General features: G+C 40.7%; 1 protein-coding gene across 10 annotated transcripts in view; it reads right to left on the bottom strand.

Moving 5' to 3' along the window:
• Positions 1-17,868, bottom strand: part of PATJ (PATJ crumbs cell polarity complex component) — a 225,361-nt gene that overhangs the window by 124,418 nt on the left and 83,075 nt on the right. For all 10 annotated transcript variants that reach the window (XM_075936118.1, XM_075936115.1, XM_075936122.1 and 7 more), the window contains 6 exons: positions 16,863-16,953; positions 12,534-12,684; positions 10,480-10,551; positions 9,091-9,268; positions 6,688-6,798; positions 2,203-2,280 (listed from right to left, as the gene is read on the bottom strand). In XM_075936118.1, coding sequence (XP_075792233.1) covers positions 2,203-2,280; positions 6,688-6,798; positions 9,091-9,268; positions 10,480-10,551; positions 12,534-12,684; positions 16,863-16,953 — 681 coding nt within the window. The remainder of the gene's footprint in view (positions 1-2,202; positions 2,281-6,687; positions 6,799-9,090; positions 9,269-10,479; positions 10,552-12,533; positions 12,685-16,862; positions 16,954-17,868) is intronic.

Here is a 17,868-nt window from a genome sequence, read left to right as displayed (position 1 = left end):
AATATTATAGAACTGAACAAGCACAAGCATCTATGGGTCAGTGTACCCAATCTAGTGATGATGAATTTGGTTAAACTCGGCCAAAATACATACTAGTGCTATCCCTACACTATTTCAGTTGCAAAACCCTCTGGCTACACATTCCATCATCCCCAGCTTCTTTTCCACAAGCAATGCATCTGGGGAAATTTTTGAAGGCAACTGATGCATTGCAGGACAGCGATGGGGAACCAGAAGAAATGTTTGAGTATGTCTGCTATCACATAGCCACTAAAATTAATTAGTTATTTAATCAATGAAGTTTACAGAAAAGTACACCATTGTAAGGAATTATTAGACCATTTGTAAATCAACCAGAGGCGATTTGGGGCATGTGTGTTTGTGGACACAAAGCATTGGGCTATAAACTGGTTTACATCCCCTAATTACTCTAGAGTAAACCAGGACAGAGTTACCATTGATAATTTCACTCCCCCTCACTCTAAGGATTCTCTCTGTGTGCAAGCAATAGTTTGCCTTTTTTTCTGAAAATGGTTTGAGAAGCCACTTAACCAGTTCAAAAACTAGGCAATTCTGCATTATGGAGAGATGCTAGTGACCCGCCAGTTGAATGGTAACCAGTTTTCTACTGTAAGTCTGATTCTAATCTCCCTCCAGAATGCTGCTCTAGATATGAAATTGTACATCTGCTCTCCAGCCAAAGGAAGATTTATTATCATTTGGGGATTGGAAAAAAGGTTACACATTATACTTTTTTTTAATGCCTTTGCCTGCCACAGGGACAGACAGCAATAGAATCTTCACTGGGCATGGAGTCGAGAATAACATCTCCACAATGGGTAGCAGATTTGCCGAGTAAGCAGTACAGAGACACGCCTAAAAGCGAAGGCTTTATTCACAAACAAGCATACTCAATAAAATAGATATTACAGTAAAACTCCAGTGGTCAGGCATCCAATGGTCCAGCACCCCGATGGTCCGGCACTATCTGGAACCCAGAAGTGCGCCAGGCAGCCGTACAATTGGAGCTGCTCTGCCCCCGGCTTCCCTGATTCAGCTGCTGCTGAAACTGACCAGTGGCTGACTCGGGGAAGCCGGGGGCAGAGCAGCTGGGGTGCTGCCGTGTTGGTCCCCTAGCGTCGGCCCTCGGCACTGTGGGACCAACCCGGCAGCACCCCATCTGTTCTGCCCTGGGCTTCCCGGAGTCAGCCGCTGGTCAGTTTCAGGGTGGGGACGCCTAGGGCAGAGCAGCTGGGGTGCTGCCGGGTTGGTCCCGCAGCGCCGAGAGGCGCATCCCCCCCACTCCACCCCAGATCCCTCATAGCCCCCCTTCCGATAGTCCAGCATATCTGATAATCCGGCACCCCCTGGGTTCTAAAGGTGCCATATTATCAGAAGTTTGCTGTACTAAAACACCAAGGCACCTCAGTTTAACAATTCTGGTCAAAGTTTAGGCACCAAAATACATTATCTGATCTTCAGAGATGTTGAACTTCCACAGCTCCAACTGATGGTCATGAAAATCAGACCATTGCGACTCAATTCAGTAAAGTACTTGGGCACACGCACACACTCAATTCCTGTGAGGTCATTGTGTTTTGAATCTTGTTTAAGTGCCTTTCTGAATATGAATAGGATTACTCAAGTGCATGATGTACAGCACTTGCTTAAGTGCTTTGCCGAATCAGGGCCTTATTAAGGCATCAAACCATCAACATTTCTGCCAATATTTTTTACAAGGAAAAAATCCAAACAAAAAAGCCAGGAAATTCAGAGTTAGGACTCTGTAAGCAATTTTAAATACATGCCAGCATCTCAAGAGAAACACATAACACCCAACAATATCAAATATGTGCAAAGACTCATGTCATTAACCTTTTTTTTCCAAGAAACTACACCGTTACTTTCACTATTATTCTATTTTCTAATGTCCATCATGGCAACTGCCAATCACAAGCTGTAAAAGAGGGATGCTGATTCTTACTCATCTTCACAAAGCACTTTGAGAGCTACAGATAAAAACTATACAAGTGCTACATTTTATTGATATTAAATATTAATTATTGTAGTTAACATGCATACCATTTTGGCGTCATTTACCACTTTTATTTAAGGTAAAAAGATAAGTATTCATTTAAAAGCTACATTATATCATATCTCACCCAGTAAAGCTTGTACATGACATACAAATGGAATGAATACCTTCTCGTGTTTGGTTTCTTTTTCGGCGTCCTGGTCTTCCTTGGCTTTATTTATCTTCGACTGTACCACAGTGCCCATCTGCAAAACAGGATGTAGACATGTACTAATAATCTATCCATCTATAAATAAAACACATAGTACTATGTTAAAAGTACATCACAATTGCACAATCAAGCACTCATAAGTTAGGAAATGCCAGAATCAAGGTTGACAGTGCAACTGGAATTTGTGCTTTGTGCATATGCATTGTGAAACGATCTTTAACTACATGACCAAGGACTATTTTTTTCCCCCCACAGGAAGTCTGCCTCACTTATTGCACAACGCAGACCTGTCTTAGGGAGAATAAGCATTGTATAGAGTAATGGAGTAGACTGTTGTTTGTAGACCCCTCATTTCAATTATTGCAGAAGTTGGTAAATGTGTAGTGGTGAGGTGAGGCAGGAGACTCCAAGAAGACAAAGAAAGATCACATGATTAAGACAGCCGAATGCTGCCTTGGAGAACTGGATTCTATCCCTCTCTTTGCTAGAGTGACTACTGATAAGCAGGTTACCACAGTAGTCACTAACTGTAAATGCCTCATTTTTGGGTGTCCGATTTTCAGAAGTGTTGAGCACTCACAGCTGCAAATGAACAACAGCAGTTGTGCTTTGAATATAGGAAGTGCTACGTAATCTTATAAATATTTCTGAAAGTTTGTTTGTCCCCAAAGATCTCCAAAACAGTAAGAGCTAGAAACACCACATTTTGCGTGGATACTACTGATTTCCTAACTTCAATAACTGGATTGGTTGTATCTCTAAATTGGTGCCCCCAGAGCCCAAAGTGGCCCACTGATAATTAGCTTTTAGTAGCGCCTGATCATAAGCATTTGCTGGACTCTTCTGTTAAGCGTGTCACAAACTGCAACTGTGAGATCCTAGAGGATAAAGAATGTGGGAACCTGCAGCACCATCAAGGGGAAGTCCATGGGAGTGAGGCTGCAGTGGGGCAGAGAATCAGCAACCTTCTCTATACTAGGGCACCAGGTCTCCAGGGCAGATCCAAATGTGGCTGATGCTAGCTGGGGTCTAGCCTTGCTAATTCTGGTTGGGAGAAGCCTACAACTAGCACAGCCTCCCAACATCTTCATGCAGCCGGGCTCCGACTGAACCCCGTCTGGAAATTAAAGCTGCTTCCCTCCCCACCACACCCAAACAAGCCATCCCACCACTCACCCTCTTTTGGGCTGTGTGCATTATCAGCAAGTGCCATGGACATTATGTGCTTTGCAGGATTCATCTCACAGTACAAAGAGGAAGTGGGTAAGAGGATACGGTTTTGAGCACCGTGGAGCCTGAGGACATGGTACACTCAGAACAGCCTATTCTCATTAGAACAGGTACGTTCAGGAGCTGTATGTTCTGATCATCTAGATATTACTCATTGCACCTAGTCTGAAGGTTTTTCACTTAGTCTGGTCAATGCAACCGGTCCAGCTGCTGTTAGGAAGACCATTCAGGTTGCCCCATGAAGCATGCACTGAAGGCACTCGGGGAGTAGTGATGGGCTGCTGTTGCAGAGCCCAGGAGACATTCCCTCCATTTCTCAGGGCTTCTGGCAAGAAGGCTGCAGGCATTGGTTTGCATAGAGCCTTTAAGGGAAGATGTGCCTTCCTGATTTGTGGGGATTGAGAAAAGAGACCTTATGGGATTTGTCGTTTTGTAAGCACATCACTAGCTATGTTAATTTCTTAAAGTAATATATAAGTATTTCCAATAAAATATGCTATGTTAATGTTATTTACGCAGTACATTCATCACACCTTTTACTATATTTTCCCCGGGCGACACCAGGTATTTTTGCTAGTACTAAATATTCTGAAAAATCAAGTGTCAAATGGGCACCTGAAATTAGTACCTTCATCTACGTATCCCACTCTGTGGAATGCAACCCTCATGTCAGGGGTTATTCGGTTTTTTTAAATGACAAATTAACATTTATTCAGCTCGCTCAATGAAGGAATAGTCCTATGGGAAAACTAGTATATGATTATATTATTAAAGACTGTATTATGATGCATAAGGACAAAGAGGCCAAATTAAGACTGCACTTTCTAATTTTTGAGAATTTGACTATGTAATAAAAATCTTCTGTGCATATGTGAACTTTCTTAGGACTTTTTTTCCCCAAACCATATTTAACAAAGAGAAATTCCATCTTGTGGCATCATATTGACATCCACCTGGCTCCACCTCAGTAAGTTTGAACCATTAGATCCCCCCGTCCCCTGCAGATCTCTGTCATTTTAGTTAATGAGGTAACAAACAACAGTAAATTATCATCCTCCATGTCGACCAGCTCTAACATGGCATAAGACACTCTGCTGGTCTCAGCTAGACATAGTCCTGGCTGGGATGGATTTAGTTGGGGTTGGTCCTGCTTTGGGCAGGGAGCTGGATTCGATGACCTCCTGAGGTCTCTTTCAGCCCTAGGATTCTATGATTCTGGGGGGAGGGGAGCATTGTGCAACTTTAAGAATGTAGGAGGAAACTACCAGCTCCACCCCCTTGCCCTCATTTGTAAGGCTTCCCCTTAGGAGACCCCATTTTTGGCTGCATATTTAACTTTGCCAAACTTTAACCATTCAGTCTGAAATATTAATATACAAGAATGGATTCTTGCTCTTGCGCCTCTCCTTATATATTCTTCAGTATACTTTATGGACCCTAATGAAATATGGTCTTGAATTATTCAGAGCAATTAATGCTCTTTAAATGGTAGGCCTCAAGCAAGAGTACAATGTTTTACTATATATTGTAAAATGCTTGTTGACTAATATAATTTGGAACACTTCATTCCTCAATAAGATGCATAATGGCATGTTATTCAAAAACATAAGAATAGAATTTCATTGTGGCAATAGTTCAAAATGAATATGAATGCTATCAAATATCTTTACAGAGCGATTGGTATGAAACATGGTGCACCATTGCAAAGCAGGCAGTAGAAATTAATACTATAAAGCAGAGCGGCACAAATACAGTGTTTTGGACACTTGACAGGAAGGAATTCCCTCATGTGTAAAACCATACTACCTTATATTCAAAGCAAACAGCTCTAAGACCCTGGCTATTAGTAGCAGACACCAACATAAGGTAGTTAGACATGACATACAGAAATGGACGTCTAAGCACCATGGTGTGTACTTATACCTTATCTGTGGTATTATCTATACTGAATGGGAAATATTGGAAATACCACAACAACATTTTAATTACGGCAGATGGTATATGTCTAGCTAAGTGAAGTGGCAGTGTGCTTCCACTTCTTCCATACTGGGGAGGCAGCCTGGTGGTTTGCCCACACAAAAAGAAGTAAGGAGCTCTGAATTCCATTCCCAGCTCTACTACTGACTTTCAATGTGACTTTCAACCCCTGTAATAAATTTTAAGTTTGGGTACTTCACCTTTGACAATAAGAACTTAATACTCAGAGGTGCTGGGCTTCCACAATGTTCATTGGGCAATGGGAGCCATCAGTGCTCAGCAATACTGAAAGTCAGATTCCGGGGTGGATAAGCCTAGTCACTCAAAAACAGAGGCACCCAATGTTAGCAAATGTCCCAGATAATCTTTATTCCTTTTCAGTGGTATAGACAGAGGGTTAAGGACAAGAGTCTCAAGAAAAGTCTCAGTTTTCTTGACATACTTGTCAGAATGTGTCAGATACGCATACAGGAGTTATTGTGTTATCATAGCTATGCCCATTGTACCGTGCCTGTGCTTTTTGCCACAACTGGTCTTCTTTCCTACCTTAATTGATGCAGGTCATCAAAGAACACAAAGATTCACTGGGGAGGTGGAAAAGAAACAGACATTTTGGTGCCAGATTGTCTATGGTATATTTAATGAGTTGCAGAGAGACTCAGGAAGTCTTGTGTTCTATAGCTTTTTGGTGTCATGGAACTCCCTGGTCGGATACTTTGTATTTGCTCATGAATCACAGGGCAGATGGTAATTATTGCCTCTTCTCTCTAGAGTCTAGAAGACGGGGAGATAATTTTCTCTCTTGCCTGTATTCCTAGCATTATTATTATTATTATTATTATTATTGATCCTTGTAATAGTATTTTAAGCCTTTGGGGATACGGTATATAAAATACAATCAAGTTTCATTACATGATATTTAAAAAAAGTTGGCTCACAGAGAAAATAGTTTTAGAATACTAGTAAAAATGGTGACACACAAGGGGACCTTCTAACTCAGATACAGCAGGGTGAACTGCTGAGTCAACATAGTCACTTGAATTTACACTGAAGTAATTTACACCAGGATCTGTCCCAAGAAGTAACCATATGGTTCCTGACTGGAAACTGTGTCAGAGTATGCAAGTGGTGATGGTCAAATCTTGCTGAAAGACATTGGGTCATATTTCAATAAAAGTTATGTTAAAAAGGAATCAAGTTTTAAAGAAAGAAAGGGGAAAAAAGGGTAACTTACTTTTGGTGTGGTAGACAAACTCTGAACAATGAAAACAACAGGATTTCCTGCTTTCCTAATAGCTTCCACTGCTTCGTCGTGTGAGGCATTTTGTAAGTCAACTCCAGACACCTAACAAATTGAGTGTATTTTCGTTATTACACAGTCTGTCTTTTCCATAAAAGATACAAGAGATTTACATATATTTATTGACAATCCCATCAGAGGAAGTCACCAAAAAGTTTCATAAGAGAGAAAAATGCTTGAGAAAACACTACGTAAAATACATTTCTTTAACATTCTGAGGAACAGGCAGGGCAAAAGTATAGTATCTGGTGTTCAAGGCACTTCCTGTAATTTACCAAATACTCTACTTTCTTTACCCATCGTTCTCTGATTTTATCTCCCAAAGTGTAAGCTAGTTATGTTTTGAAGCAACTCTCAAAGCACATCACTCTGCACATCAACAAATACAAAAGTGACAGTTTTCTGACAGTGGAAACATCATATGTGGACATACTCTTTCGGTGGGATCTCATGAGGTGTACAAACCCCTCAACAGGCACGAAGATGTTAAAGGGCAGCACTGGGCTCAGACAGTGCTGTAGAAGGGCCTAACCTGCACAGAAGAGGACAGATCTCTCATCCTCATCTCCCAAAAAAGGAGAGCACAGCTGAGAATCAAGCGACCTTTGTCTGTGACCACAGAGTGATAGGCCAGATGGCAAAGACCCTAGCAGGAAAGAAAAGGTGGTTCTGCTAATTATTCCTGTTAATTTTGTTACATTTTCTTTATTGCCTTGGAAGACTGGAACTAGGAATAGTAACCGTGGGGCAGGGCCCCCACTGCATTAAAAATACGAATCCCCTGAGGAGATGGCAGATCAATGTGGAACATGGCTAGGGATATCAACATATACACAACTACACAATTAACTAATAAGCCTGGTCTTATCGGTTAATTTTGTTCACTACATGCATTTCCTCCCTCTGTATCAGAGGCAAAGGCGGGGAGGGGAGCAAGAACCATCAAGAGGGGAGAGTGGGAGCTTAAAAGCCGGTTCCCCATGAGCTTTGAGAGCTGATAAAGAGGCAGCAGTACAAAGGATGAGGAGGGCAGGTGGGAGCCAGTGCTGGGGTAGCAGCAGTGAGAGGGAGGAAGGAGAGGAGGCTGCCGCAAAGCAGCCTCTGTCCATGGCAGCCTGGGTTCGCAGTGGACAGAGGCTGTTCTGCAGCAGCAGCACCTGTCCTCGGGAAGCTCAGACCCCCACGGACAGGGGCTGCTGCCTGTGTATCAGAGGTAGCAGCAAAGCATCGCAGGTAGGAGTCGGTCTGCATGGGAAGCCAGTTTTTAAACTGGTTCCCCTGACAGACCAGCTCCCTCCCGTCACTCTGTGCTGCTGCTGCCGACAGAAAGGCAGCAGCCCGGGGTGGCAAGGGGCTCCCCAGGAGCAGTGTTGGGAGCGCACTGGCTGTCAATCCCACCTCTGGGGACTATCAAATAGTCATGTAACTGTTAAGATTTCATGCAGTTACATGACTATTCAATTACCCAATATCTAACACCCCCAGAAGCAATGGATCTGACAAGACAGACCTTAACATTTTATTATAGGGGTCCCTGGAATGGAACCCTGAGCAGAGGGAAGGAGAGGTTCCTCTTCAGCCTCACTGGAAAGACTAGTGAGAAGTCTTCAGACACAAAGGAGACAGGAGGATTATTGGGCCTGGATATGGATTGTTGCAAGATCTCGGGGCTCTTTGGTATTGACAATGGGTTACCCAAAGGGGTGAGGCAAAAAGTGACCTGGCCAGATGGCCAAGGCAAAAAGGAGACCATCAGCAGACCTAGTCAGTAAGACTACAGAGAAAAAGCCACACAGTGCTCCATGTAGCTATAAGGCAGTGCGCATTGGACCTAGTGAATCATGTCCCAGCAGTTACAGGGGAGAATGAAAAACCACAAAATGGTATCCAACAAATTACCATATGATGTCCAAGGATGGTGGCACCTATGAAAATTACTCCCCTTCTTAAAGAATAAGGCACCTGCCTACATGAGGGATTCCACAAATAGAATACAACCAGCTTCTGCACCAAATAGCCTCTAAAAATGCCACAAAACTTGGAATGGAAAATGAACCATTCAAATCATGCACCGATTCCAGAGTAACTTGCTTTTTTCAACTGAAAAATGAAAAATGGTGGGAAAAACAGGAATTGGGGAAAAACAGGATTTCTCTAAAATAGTACAGTAGGATGCCAACAGAAGCAATCCACAGTCAAGACCTTTCAATGCACTCTGAGGAATAAAAATCAAATCCACAATATACCCAATGCTTAACTGCATATTTTTTTCTAGATCGCTCTCGGCAGTAATGCTTTTTTTTGTAAAACAGAAAAAGGAAATTAATGTGCATTTACCTCAAGTATTTTATCCCCAGTTTTTAGGGCTTTTGTCCTTCCAGCTGGGCTGTCTTCTAAGACTTGTTTGATAAAAATACCTTTAAGTTCCTCTCCATTCTTTAGGCGCTTTATAATAGTTTGTCCACCAACTATACTGATTCCAAGAGACATGTGAGGCTCTCTGAAAATGTCAACACTGTAAAATGCAAACAAAAAATCCCATATAATTTTATAATTATTTATAACTATTAACAGTTTTTAATACTGAATATTTAATATTACAAAAATCTAATAGGGATGTGAATAGTTGAGTGATGGGCTCCTACGGAGAACAGCTTGTAGAAATCTGGTGATACTGAACTTCTAATATTAAGTATTTCAATACCGAAAACTTAAATTGATATTTAGGTTGCTGAACATACTAGTGAGAGATCAAAAAAGATCAAAAAGTTATTTGCCATATGTGAGAAATCATGTATATTAGGGTCCTACTTGTGTTGAAGTTTTAGGTTTGAATTATGACCAACTCTGAATCACACCTTTTTACATGGCCTTTGTACTGTGGGCAATCAATGGGTTCGCGAAGGTACAAAATGAAACTAAAATAACCAATTCTTACTGAAAGAGAAAACTCATCTGATCAAATGGCATATAAATTTATCTGGAGGAAGGTCACTTCTCTCAATGTACATGTAAAAGTTTTCACAATTTCAACCAGATTTCAATATCAGAAATAAAATTAACTATTCTGATAATAAATCTTGTCTTGCAAGAGGAGTAGGCAAATATTCAGAATTACGCAATAATACTGTCAATTGTATTTCACTTTGTTTTGAGAGACAAGTTTGAAGAGGATGGTGGGGGAACAGAGAGAAAGCAAAGTGAAATAACTTTGACAAAGCCTCCTTTTGTGAAAAATGTGTATCATACATGGACTGGGAGGAGAGTGAATGAATTATTTCACTTTTCTTATTTAGCATGTAGATTGAAATTCAAACACTAGTGGACCAAATTTTGTGTTAATTCAGAGGTAAGCCACTAAGGTTAGTGGAGTAACCCATGAATCTGAAGTGGCATTTTGATGTCTTCAAACCAGTAGCAAAAAGAAGAAAGAGAACTTTCAGTCAACTACAACACAAAACTGGCAGCTCTCTCAAAATTAGTCATGTACACAGAATATATAATCTTTGTCCACTGAACATCTGTTAGTATTTAATAAAACCCAGAGCATCTAACTACGCGTAACACTATTCTAGAGCACTCTGAAATAAAAAGTCATGTGTATAAGCCATGAAAATAGTAATGTGTAAGAAAAGTCTACAGGAAGGAGTATAACAACTCCTGGAGTACCCAAAGGTTTCAAATGTTTCCTAAGAGAAAAGAAACAATGTAATTATATCAACATACGTTCGAGGTGGTCCCCAATGACTAAAGTTTGGAGTTTCTTCTCCTTCTCCTTCTTCTCGTTCAGGTAATTCACTAACAAACAAAAAAAGAACATGTTCCATGCCACACATACTCACAGGCTATGACACTTCTGTCATAGCACACAATACATTTTAGCATATTCATGTTTAAATAAAAAATGCATCTACAGGAGACTAGATGTCCATACTTTTTAATGTTGCAATGTTGGAACTGAAAGTTTTATTCTTTTTATATTTGTATTTTAGGTTTAGTAATATAGTCATGTAGTTTAATGATGAAGCAATAATATAGCAATATAAGGTATATGTTAATACACATTAAGTCCTTTTCGTTAAATGTCTATTTCTTTGTCCTAAAGTTTAGTGAGTTTAGTAAATGGGCCTAAGTAAAAATATAGTTTTGATATTGTGTCTGTATTAATGAGACTAAAAGGATGTTGAAGGCTGAAGCCTTAAATGCTTGATTTACAACGCCTCTTTGTCTTAATGCAGATGTTGATGTTGCGCCAAAGCATAACCTTGAGAGCCCTTGTAACATTGCTTATGTGTGAATGTGTCAAGATAAGGTGCAAAAGTTATTCCTCAGAACCAGGTGGCCAAAAAGGGAGGTTGAGTGTGAGTGAAGACCAGACTACAGACAACCCGGCGTCAAAAATGGGTACCCATAATAAGGAGTGATTGAACTATTGGCAGATTGACAAACCTTGAAGCAGAGTGGGCACCCCCAAAAGACAACTGATTACAGGATGAGCCTTCAAGAGATGTTTGGGAATGATTGACATCAACAAGATAACATTCCGGTCACAGGCTGACAGAGCGGAATCCATTGATTTCAACAGAAAAAAGGATTATAAAAGCACGGTGCTTTGCTATGGAACTTTGGGTTTGTCTTGCCACCAACTCCAGAAGAGCATCGGACTGATCGACCATCAAAGGCCCTACTCTCCCTCTGTGTTCAATCTAGCTGGCCACTAGACTGATACAGAATCTGGACTGGTAACTATAACATTGTCTGGAGGGACTGTGTGTGTGTGTGTATGATGTTTGTTTGTGAGTGACTGAAAAGCATATGCAACTGTTGTATTCTCAATAAATGCGGCGTACTGCCTTTTCCCCTATAAAAGATGCTTTGTTTAAGCAGATAACAGCAACACAAGCCAAATAAAATGGGAGAAAAGCAAAATTTAAAAACTTTTATGTAACGGCTTAAACTTGGGCATGTTATTACTGGTTCTGTGTGTCTCTGTAGGCAATAAATATTTGCTAATATGCCATAAAGGACATGAATTGCGCACTGCAAGCCATAAAAGGCAGTCTAGACTACTGGCGAGTCATAAACTTTTCCAAAAGCCAAATGAGATGTAATGTGAGCAGATCCTGAACATGCCATTACCCCCAAGAGTGATATATTAATTCTATTGCTCTACCACATGTGATTTGTCTGATCAAAGAATAGCCCATGTTTCCCCAACAGGAGACTCCACTGGCATGCCCCCATTAGATAGCAGCATTGGTAGGTGCTCCCACAGAAGAACCCTCTCCATGCATTTTCTGCAGGCGCAGAGGGCCCAGACTCCCACAATTACACTCAAAGTGGGGAGCAGAATGGTGAAAGGCAGGGCAAAGACTCCACGTCATCCCATGTGCCGCAAGAAATCACGTTGCGACAATAGAAAGGGAAGGTTGGGGAGGGGTCAATGAAAGCTTGAAGATGTGATCAATACGCAGACAGGTCTGATGATATAGATCTACTGGTGACAACCTCTACCAAGGGAATGGCAGGGGCTATAGCCAATATAGTACAGTTCTGTTAGTGCTCTGCACCCTTGGAGATGATGGTTCAAGCCATTTGGCTACTAAAGAGATCATCTACAAAATTCAGTTTACTCTAGCTTGTGCAAGGGTCTAAGATTTTACTTCAATGGTTTACAGTTACATTCAGTTCTTGATAACATTTTGCTCCACTAAACAGTTAACTTAAAAGAAGAGGAAAATGGAAAAGAACTAAGTGTAAATCATGTACTTCCTCCCTACCTGGACAACACCATTGCAGCCTGAGCAGAAGTAACAGCTCTCTCAGATTCCTGATTCTTGGACATATAATCTTCTGTCTTTCGTTCATCCCTTTCAGTTGCTTCAAGGTCAACTATCCTGTGTCCTCTTGAATCATTCTGCGGCCTCGTACCTGAATGGTAAAATGGCTAGGTGAAAAGGTCGCTATATCTATTGTCCTTCAGAATATTAGTAGTTATATTTAGAAGCACACCTCTCAACTAATCTCTAATTTGTCCCAATAGTTTTGAATTCTAATCCTGTACTCTAAAGCAGTGTTTCTCAACCTTTTTTATAAAGTATCCTCTTTTAAAAAAAAAGTTATAAGTACCTGCAGTACTTACGGTTTTCAGACACACAATTTTTTTTTCTGCCATTGCAACACATTTGTTTAAACCAGTGTTTTTGAAAGTGTTCTGCGGAATCACTTAGAGAAACACATTCACTGGCCACCCCGGTTTATTTATTTACCGGCGCAGCAGCCACGGAGCCTCGCGGCTGATATTGGCTACGTTTTGTCCTTTGCATCCAAGGGGAGCTGCGGGAAGTGGTGTGGACCGGGCCACTGCTCCACTTGGCTGCAAAGAGTGAAACGTAGCCAATAACAGCCACGAGGCTCCATGGCTGCAGCACCGGTAAATAAACAAACCGGGATGGCCAGTTAATGTGTTTCTCTGGGGGTATGTCTACACTACCCCGCTAGTTCGAACTAGCGGGGTAATGTATGCATACCGCACTTGCTAATGAAGCCCGGGATTTGAATTTCCCGGGCTTCATTAGCATAAGCGGGGAGCCGCCATTTTTAAATCCCCGCTGCTTCGAACCCCGTGTAGCGCGGCTACACGGGGCTCGAACTAGGTAGTTCGGACTAGGGTTCCTATTCCGAACTACCGTTACTCCTCGTGAAACGAGGAGTACCGGTAGTTCGGAATAGGCACCCTAGTCCGAACTACCTAGTTCGAGCCCCGTGTAGCCGCGCTACACGGGGTTCGAAGCAGCGGGGATTTAAAAATGGCGGCTCCCCGCTTATGCTAATGAAGCCCGGGAAATTCAAATCCCGGGCTTCATTAGCAAGTGCGGTATGCATACATTACCCTCCTAGTTCGAACTAGGAGGGTAGTGTAGACATACCCTAAGTGATTCTGCAGAACACTTTCAAAAACACTGGTTTGAACAACTTAATTGTAACCTGCCGGGCGATAAAATTTTTGGGTGTAAAAAGTATAAAAATAATCAAGAGCTGTAAAACTTAAAATAAAAATTCAGTTTTCTCCAAATTCCAGTTGTGTTGATGTACCCCCCAGACTTCTCTCGAGTACCCCTAAAAGTACTCGTACCACTGGTTGAGAAACACTGCTCTAAAGAGCTTGCAACCACTCCAAGTTTCACATCATTTGCAAGTTTTAGAAAAATAGTCTCTCCTGCATTATCCAAGCCACTAATGAAAATACTAAATATGTACCAGGCCCAGTATTGTCCACTGTCAGATCCTACTAATATTGCCCTTCTAGTTTCACAGCAAAATCATTAACTCTGAGTATGGCCTTCCAATCAACTGTGTACCACCAATGTCCAATGTCACATGGACTCCATTTCTCTACTCAGTTTATGAGACTAGCATGTTGAACATATTAAAATCAGGTTAGAACACATCTACTGCTTACCCCTTATCCATTAGGCCAGAAACTTGTTCAAAGAAAGAAATTAGGTTGATTTGGCACGATTTGTTCTGTTCCTTATAATCCTACTATCCTCTAGCGGTGTACAAAGTGATGATTAAATAATTGGTTCCAGTATTTTCCCAGGTATTAAACTTGGGCTGATTGGGCTGTAACTCCCTGGATCCAACTAATACTATTTTTACTCTTCCTCAGTCCTCACCCATCCTCCTGGAGTTCTCAAAGATAACTGCTAATAATTGAAAGATTGCTTCAGATGGTTCCTTAAGTACCCTAGGATGAATTTCATCAGGCCTGCTGACTTGTAACTGTTAACTTATCTAAATATTCTTTAAGCAAGAGTCATAAGAGGGACACAGAACAGCCATTCATGCAGGAAACTTAAAATGCAGCTGGGGACTCATTCCTGCTGCATAAATAATATAACTTCAGTTTAGCAATTCTGCATTTCCGGTGTAAATAATTTTCAGAGACAACAGAGAATGCCAGAGGACTGAAAGGATATGAATCAGTCTCCCTCACCCAGCCACTGAGTGTTTTCGCAGACTGACCGATAAATTATTTCCACTAATAGTGAACAGAGCTATATTTTACCATCAGTTTTAAGGAAAATTGTGATTGTGGCCTTGCAGAGACATCACAAGTCATGGAATAGTGGTGAAAATAATTTAAATGACACCAAACTGTTAAGAAAACGCTATTTCATACTATTTTAGACAGCACCTTGAGCTTTTCAGGGTGTTCACAAAAAAACCAACCAACCAACCAACTGTGATAGTGATCTGTGGCTATCCTTAGTCCTGACATGGTGACATAATGGGGACTGCCTGTAAAACATTAAGCTCTACCAGTGGTGTCCATCATACTGTTAATATTTACTTTTTTGTTTATTCATTATCTATAACAGGGGTGGGAAACCTCAGGCCCGGGGGCTAGATGCAGCCCCCAGCTTGCCTGGTTCCTGCTCCCAAAGCTCAAGGCTCCCACCACCTACCACTGGGCCCCCCTAGGCTCTGGTGTCCGAGGGGAATGTATGGAGTGTCTTTTTCCTTCTCAGTCAGGGGCCATGTCAGTGAAGATTTGTGTGTGTGGGGGCGGGGAGAGGGAGAGGAGAGGGTATTGCATCTCACTTGTGTGCAGCCCCAACTGATTTTTATGTGGGTCAGTGATCTCCTGACCCCAAAAAATGGTTCCCCACCCATAATGTACAGAGATGATGACCTGAAGACCTCTAACACATCTAAGTAATCTTTAACTTGTTCTTTCCCTATCTATATCTCAATCTCAGATTCACTGGCATTCAACTGGCTCCTAACTTTTCTGGGGAAAAAAGGGTAATTTAGCACTTTTGCCATATTACATTTTCTGTTATTGTCTGTCTTCTCCCTCTCATTGTGTAACGGGCCTTTTCTGTCTGTGGTGTTTCACTTGCTTCTAATTTTAGAATATTTTCTTGTTACCCTTCATGTTTCTAGATAGCCTAAAACACTAATTGAGATTAAACTTTCTAATTGCGTCCCTAATACCAGTGATGTTTGTTAATATTCATTCTTTGTAATCGACCTAATAGGACTCTTGAGTTTCAGATGATTGAAGATCTCCTGGTTAAGTCAGTGCGGTATCTGGCCATACTTAACTATCTTTCCTACACTCTTGTGCCCTTAATGTCTCTTTGAAAAGACTCACTTTCACATAAAACTGCCTTGCCCTTTCAAATTTTCAATCATTTCCTCCCAAACTTGCTCCCCTCTCCTTCAGACAAAGTTAGATTTGAATGCCAGAGCAAAAGTTAGACTATATTCATCAGATAAGAGAAACTGAACAGAACATGTAGGCTAGGCAGGATGGTGATCACATCATGAGCTGCAGCTTTCTGAGCTGGGTACCTGCTGCAAAACTGATGACTCTGCATTTTTTGTGTTACGTACAGGTCCACTGATGGTCTGCCCCACTAACTGGAGTTCAGGTGAAGGATGTATTTCTTCAAGGACTATTCTCTAGGGAGCATCTTAGCTCTTCTACACAAGCCAGCTTTGGCGCTCATACTGAGAGCAAGGTCAACTTGGTTGGTCCAAACAGGATGCATGAGTGAGAGACAGAGATTACCCTAATATGATAGATCACATCCCATCATAAACTGATAATACCTCTTATTGACTCCAATATTGCTGAATACAGGTTAACAAAAATAAAATAAACCCAAATACAAGTTTACTTGCACTAAAAGTTTCTTAAATTTCTGAGATTTTACCATCACTCTTAATAAAAAAAATAAAATAAAGCAGTACTCTCAATTAAAAGAGTCCTAACTATATAGGAGAAACTGACAACACAAACAGACAACTAAAAACAACTGAGAAGTAGAACATTTTTTCTGGTCTATTTCAGCTTTTGTGACCAAGGAGGTTCTTGTAACAATACGTAGGTAAATATTTTCAGAGAGATGACACATGGGGTTTTGAAGCTGAGGAGATACCTTTTTAAGGAAAGAATCAAAGCCAGGTCATTATTTTAAGTTTGTATGATTCATACTGTAGATAGAACCTTGTTTTAAAGATATGAAAAAACTGTATTGCAAAATTTAAATGAATTTGGTATGAGATTAATGCATTAAATAAAGGCTTTTACAAACCTAAATCCAGTTTGCTTTTTGCTACTGATTCAGACATTTCAATATCATCAAATACGGCTGTTTGACAGCTGTTCTCCACTGTGGCTTCATACTGCACGGGGTTGGAAGGGTGGGGAAGAAGGAGAGAATTTAAAAATTAAACAGTGTTGGCATTCTCTCAGAGTAGTATTTGACATACACATTGATTTTACAGCAAACATTCACATTTTCATAATTACTTTATTTTTATAATTATGAAGTTAATTGCTCATTTAGGCAACATCAACGAAGAGTGCAAACAATGTGATTAAAATACAAAATGAATTTCATATTACCGGTTTTGCAACCCAGAGAGGAAGCAAAGATTTTTTTTCACCTGACACTTATGTGGAATAACAACAGTTCTAGATCAATATCATTAAACAAAAGCTGCATTTTGGCATCTTTATTCAGAGATGCCATTTTGGCATCTTTATTCAGAGATATATTTCTTTCCCCTCTAAAACCTCTGTGGCCTTAAATGCGTCATTAACATTTCTGCCCCAATTTCTTCATCTGGAAACTGAGAATAAAATGGACATGCTTGGGGAACTAGATTCTTGGAAAACCAGTTTCATCATTTTCTTTTCTGGGGACATACGAACAGAAAGCAAACTTAGAGGGGAAAGAAATTCTCAGAGTATTATAGGATGCAAAATTTTCATTCACATATGATGCCCTATACTATCTCCTTCCTTCCTTCCCCTCACAGTGTTAGGTGTCAGTTTATTTCTTTTCATCATTTCCTGTTGTAGGGCAGGCCCACACATAGGACTTTCGGGAGTGGCGGGAAGGGGGGGGGCTATGCTTTTTTTGTAAACATGGACCACAATTTTTTTAAATATAAAAGAGTTCAAAATAGTCATGCAATGAGTATGCATAAGAGAGATTAATGAAAAATTTAGTGGAAACAGTGATAAGTAAAATGATTTTGTTATAACATACTAAAAATATATACAGTAATAAACGTTTTATAGAAATTACCTTC

The sequence above is a fragment of the Pelodiscus sinensis genome, chromosome 9, assembly GCF_049634645.1.
Source record: "Pelodiscus sinensis isolate JC-2024 chromosome 9, ASM4963464v1, whole genome shotgun sequence".
Lineage (NCBI taxonomy): Eukaryota > Metazoa > Chordata > Testudines > Trionychidae > Pelodiscus > Pelodiscus sinensis.
This window is presented reverse-complemented; position numbering and strand designations above follow the sequence as displayed.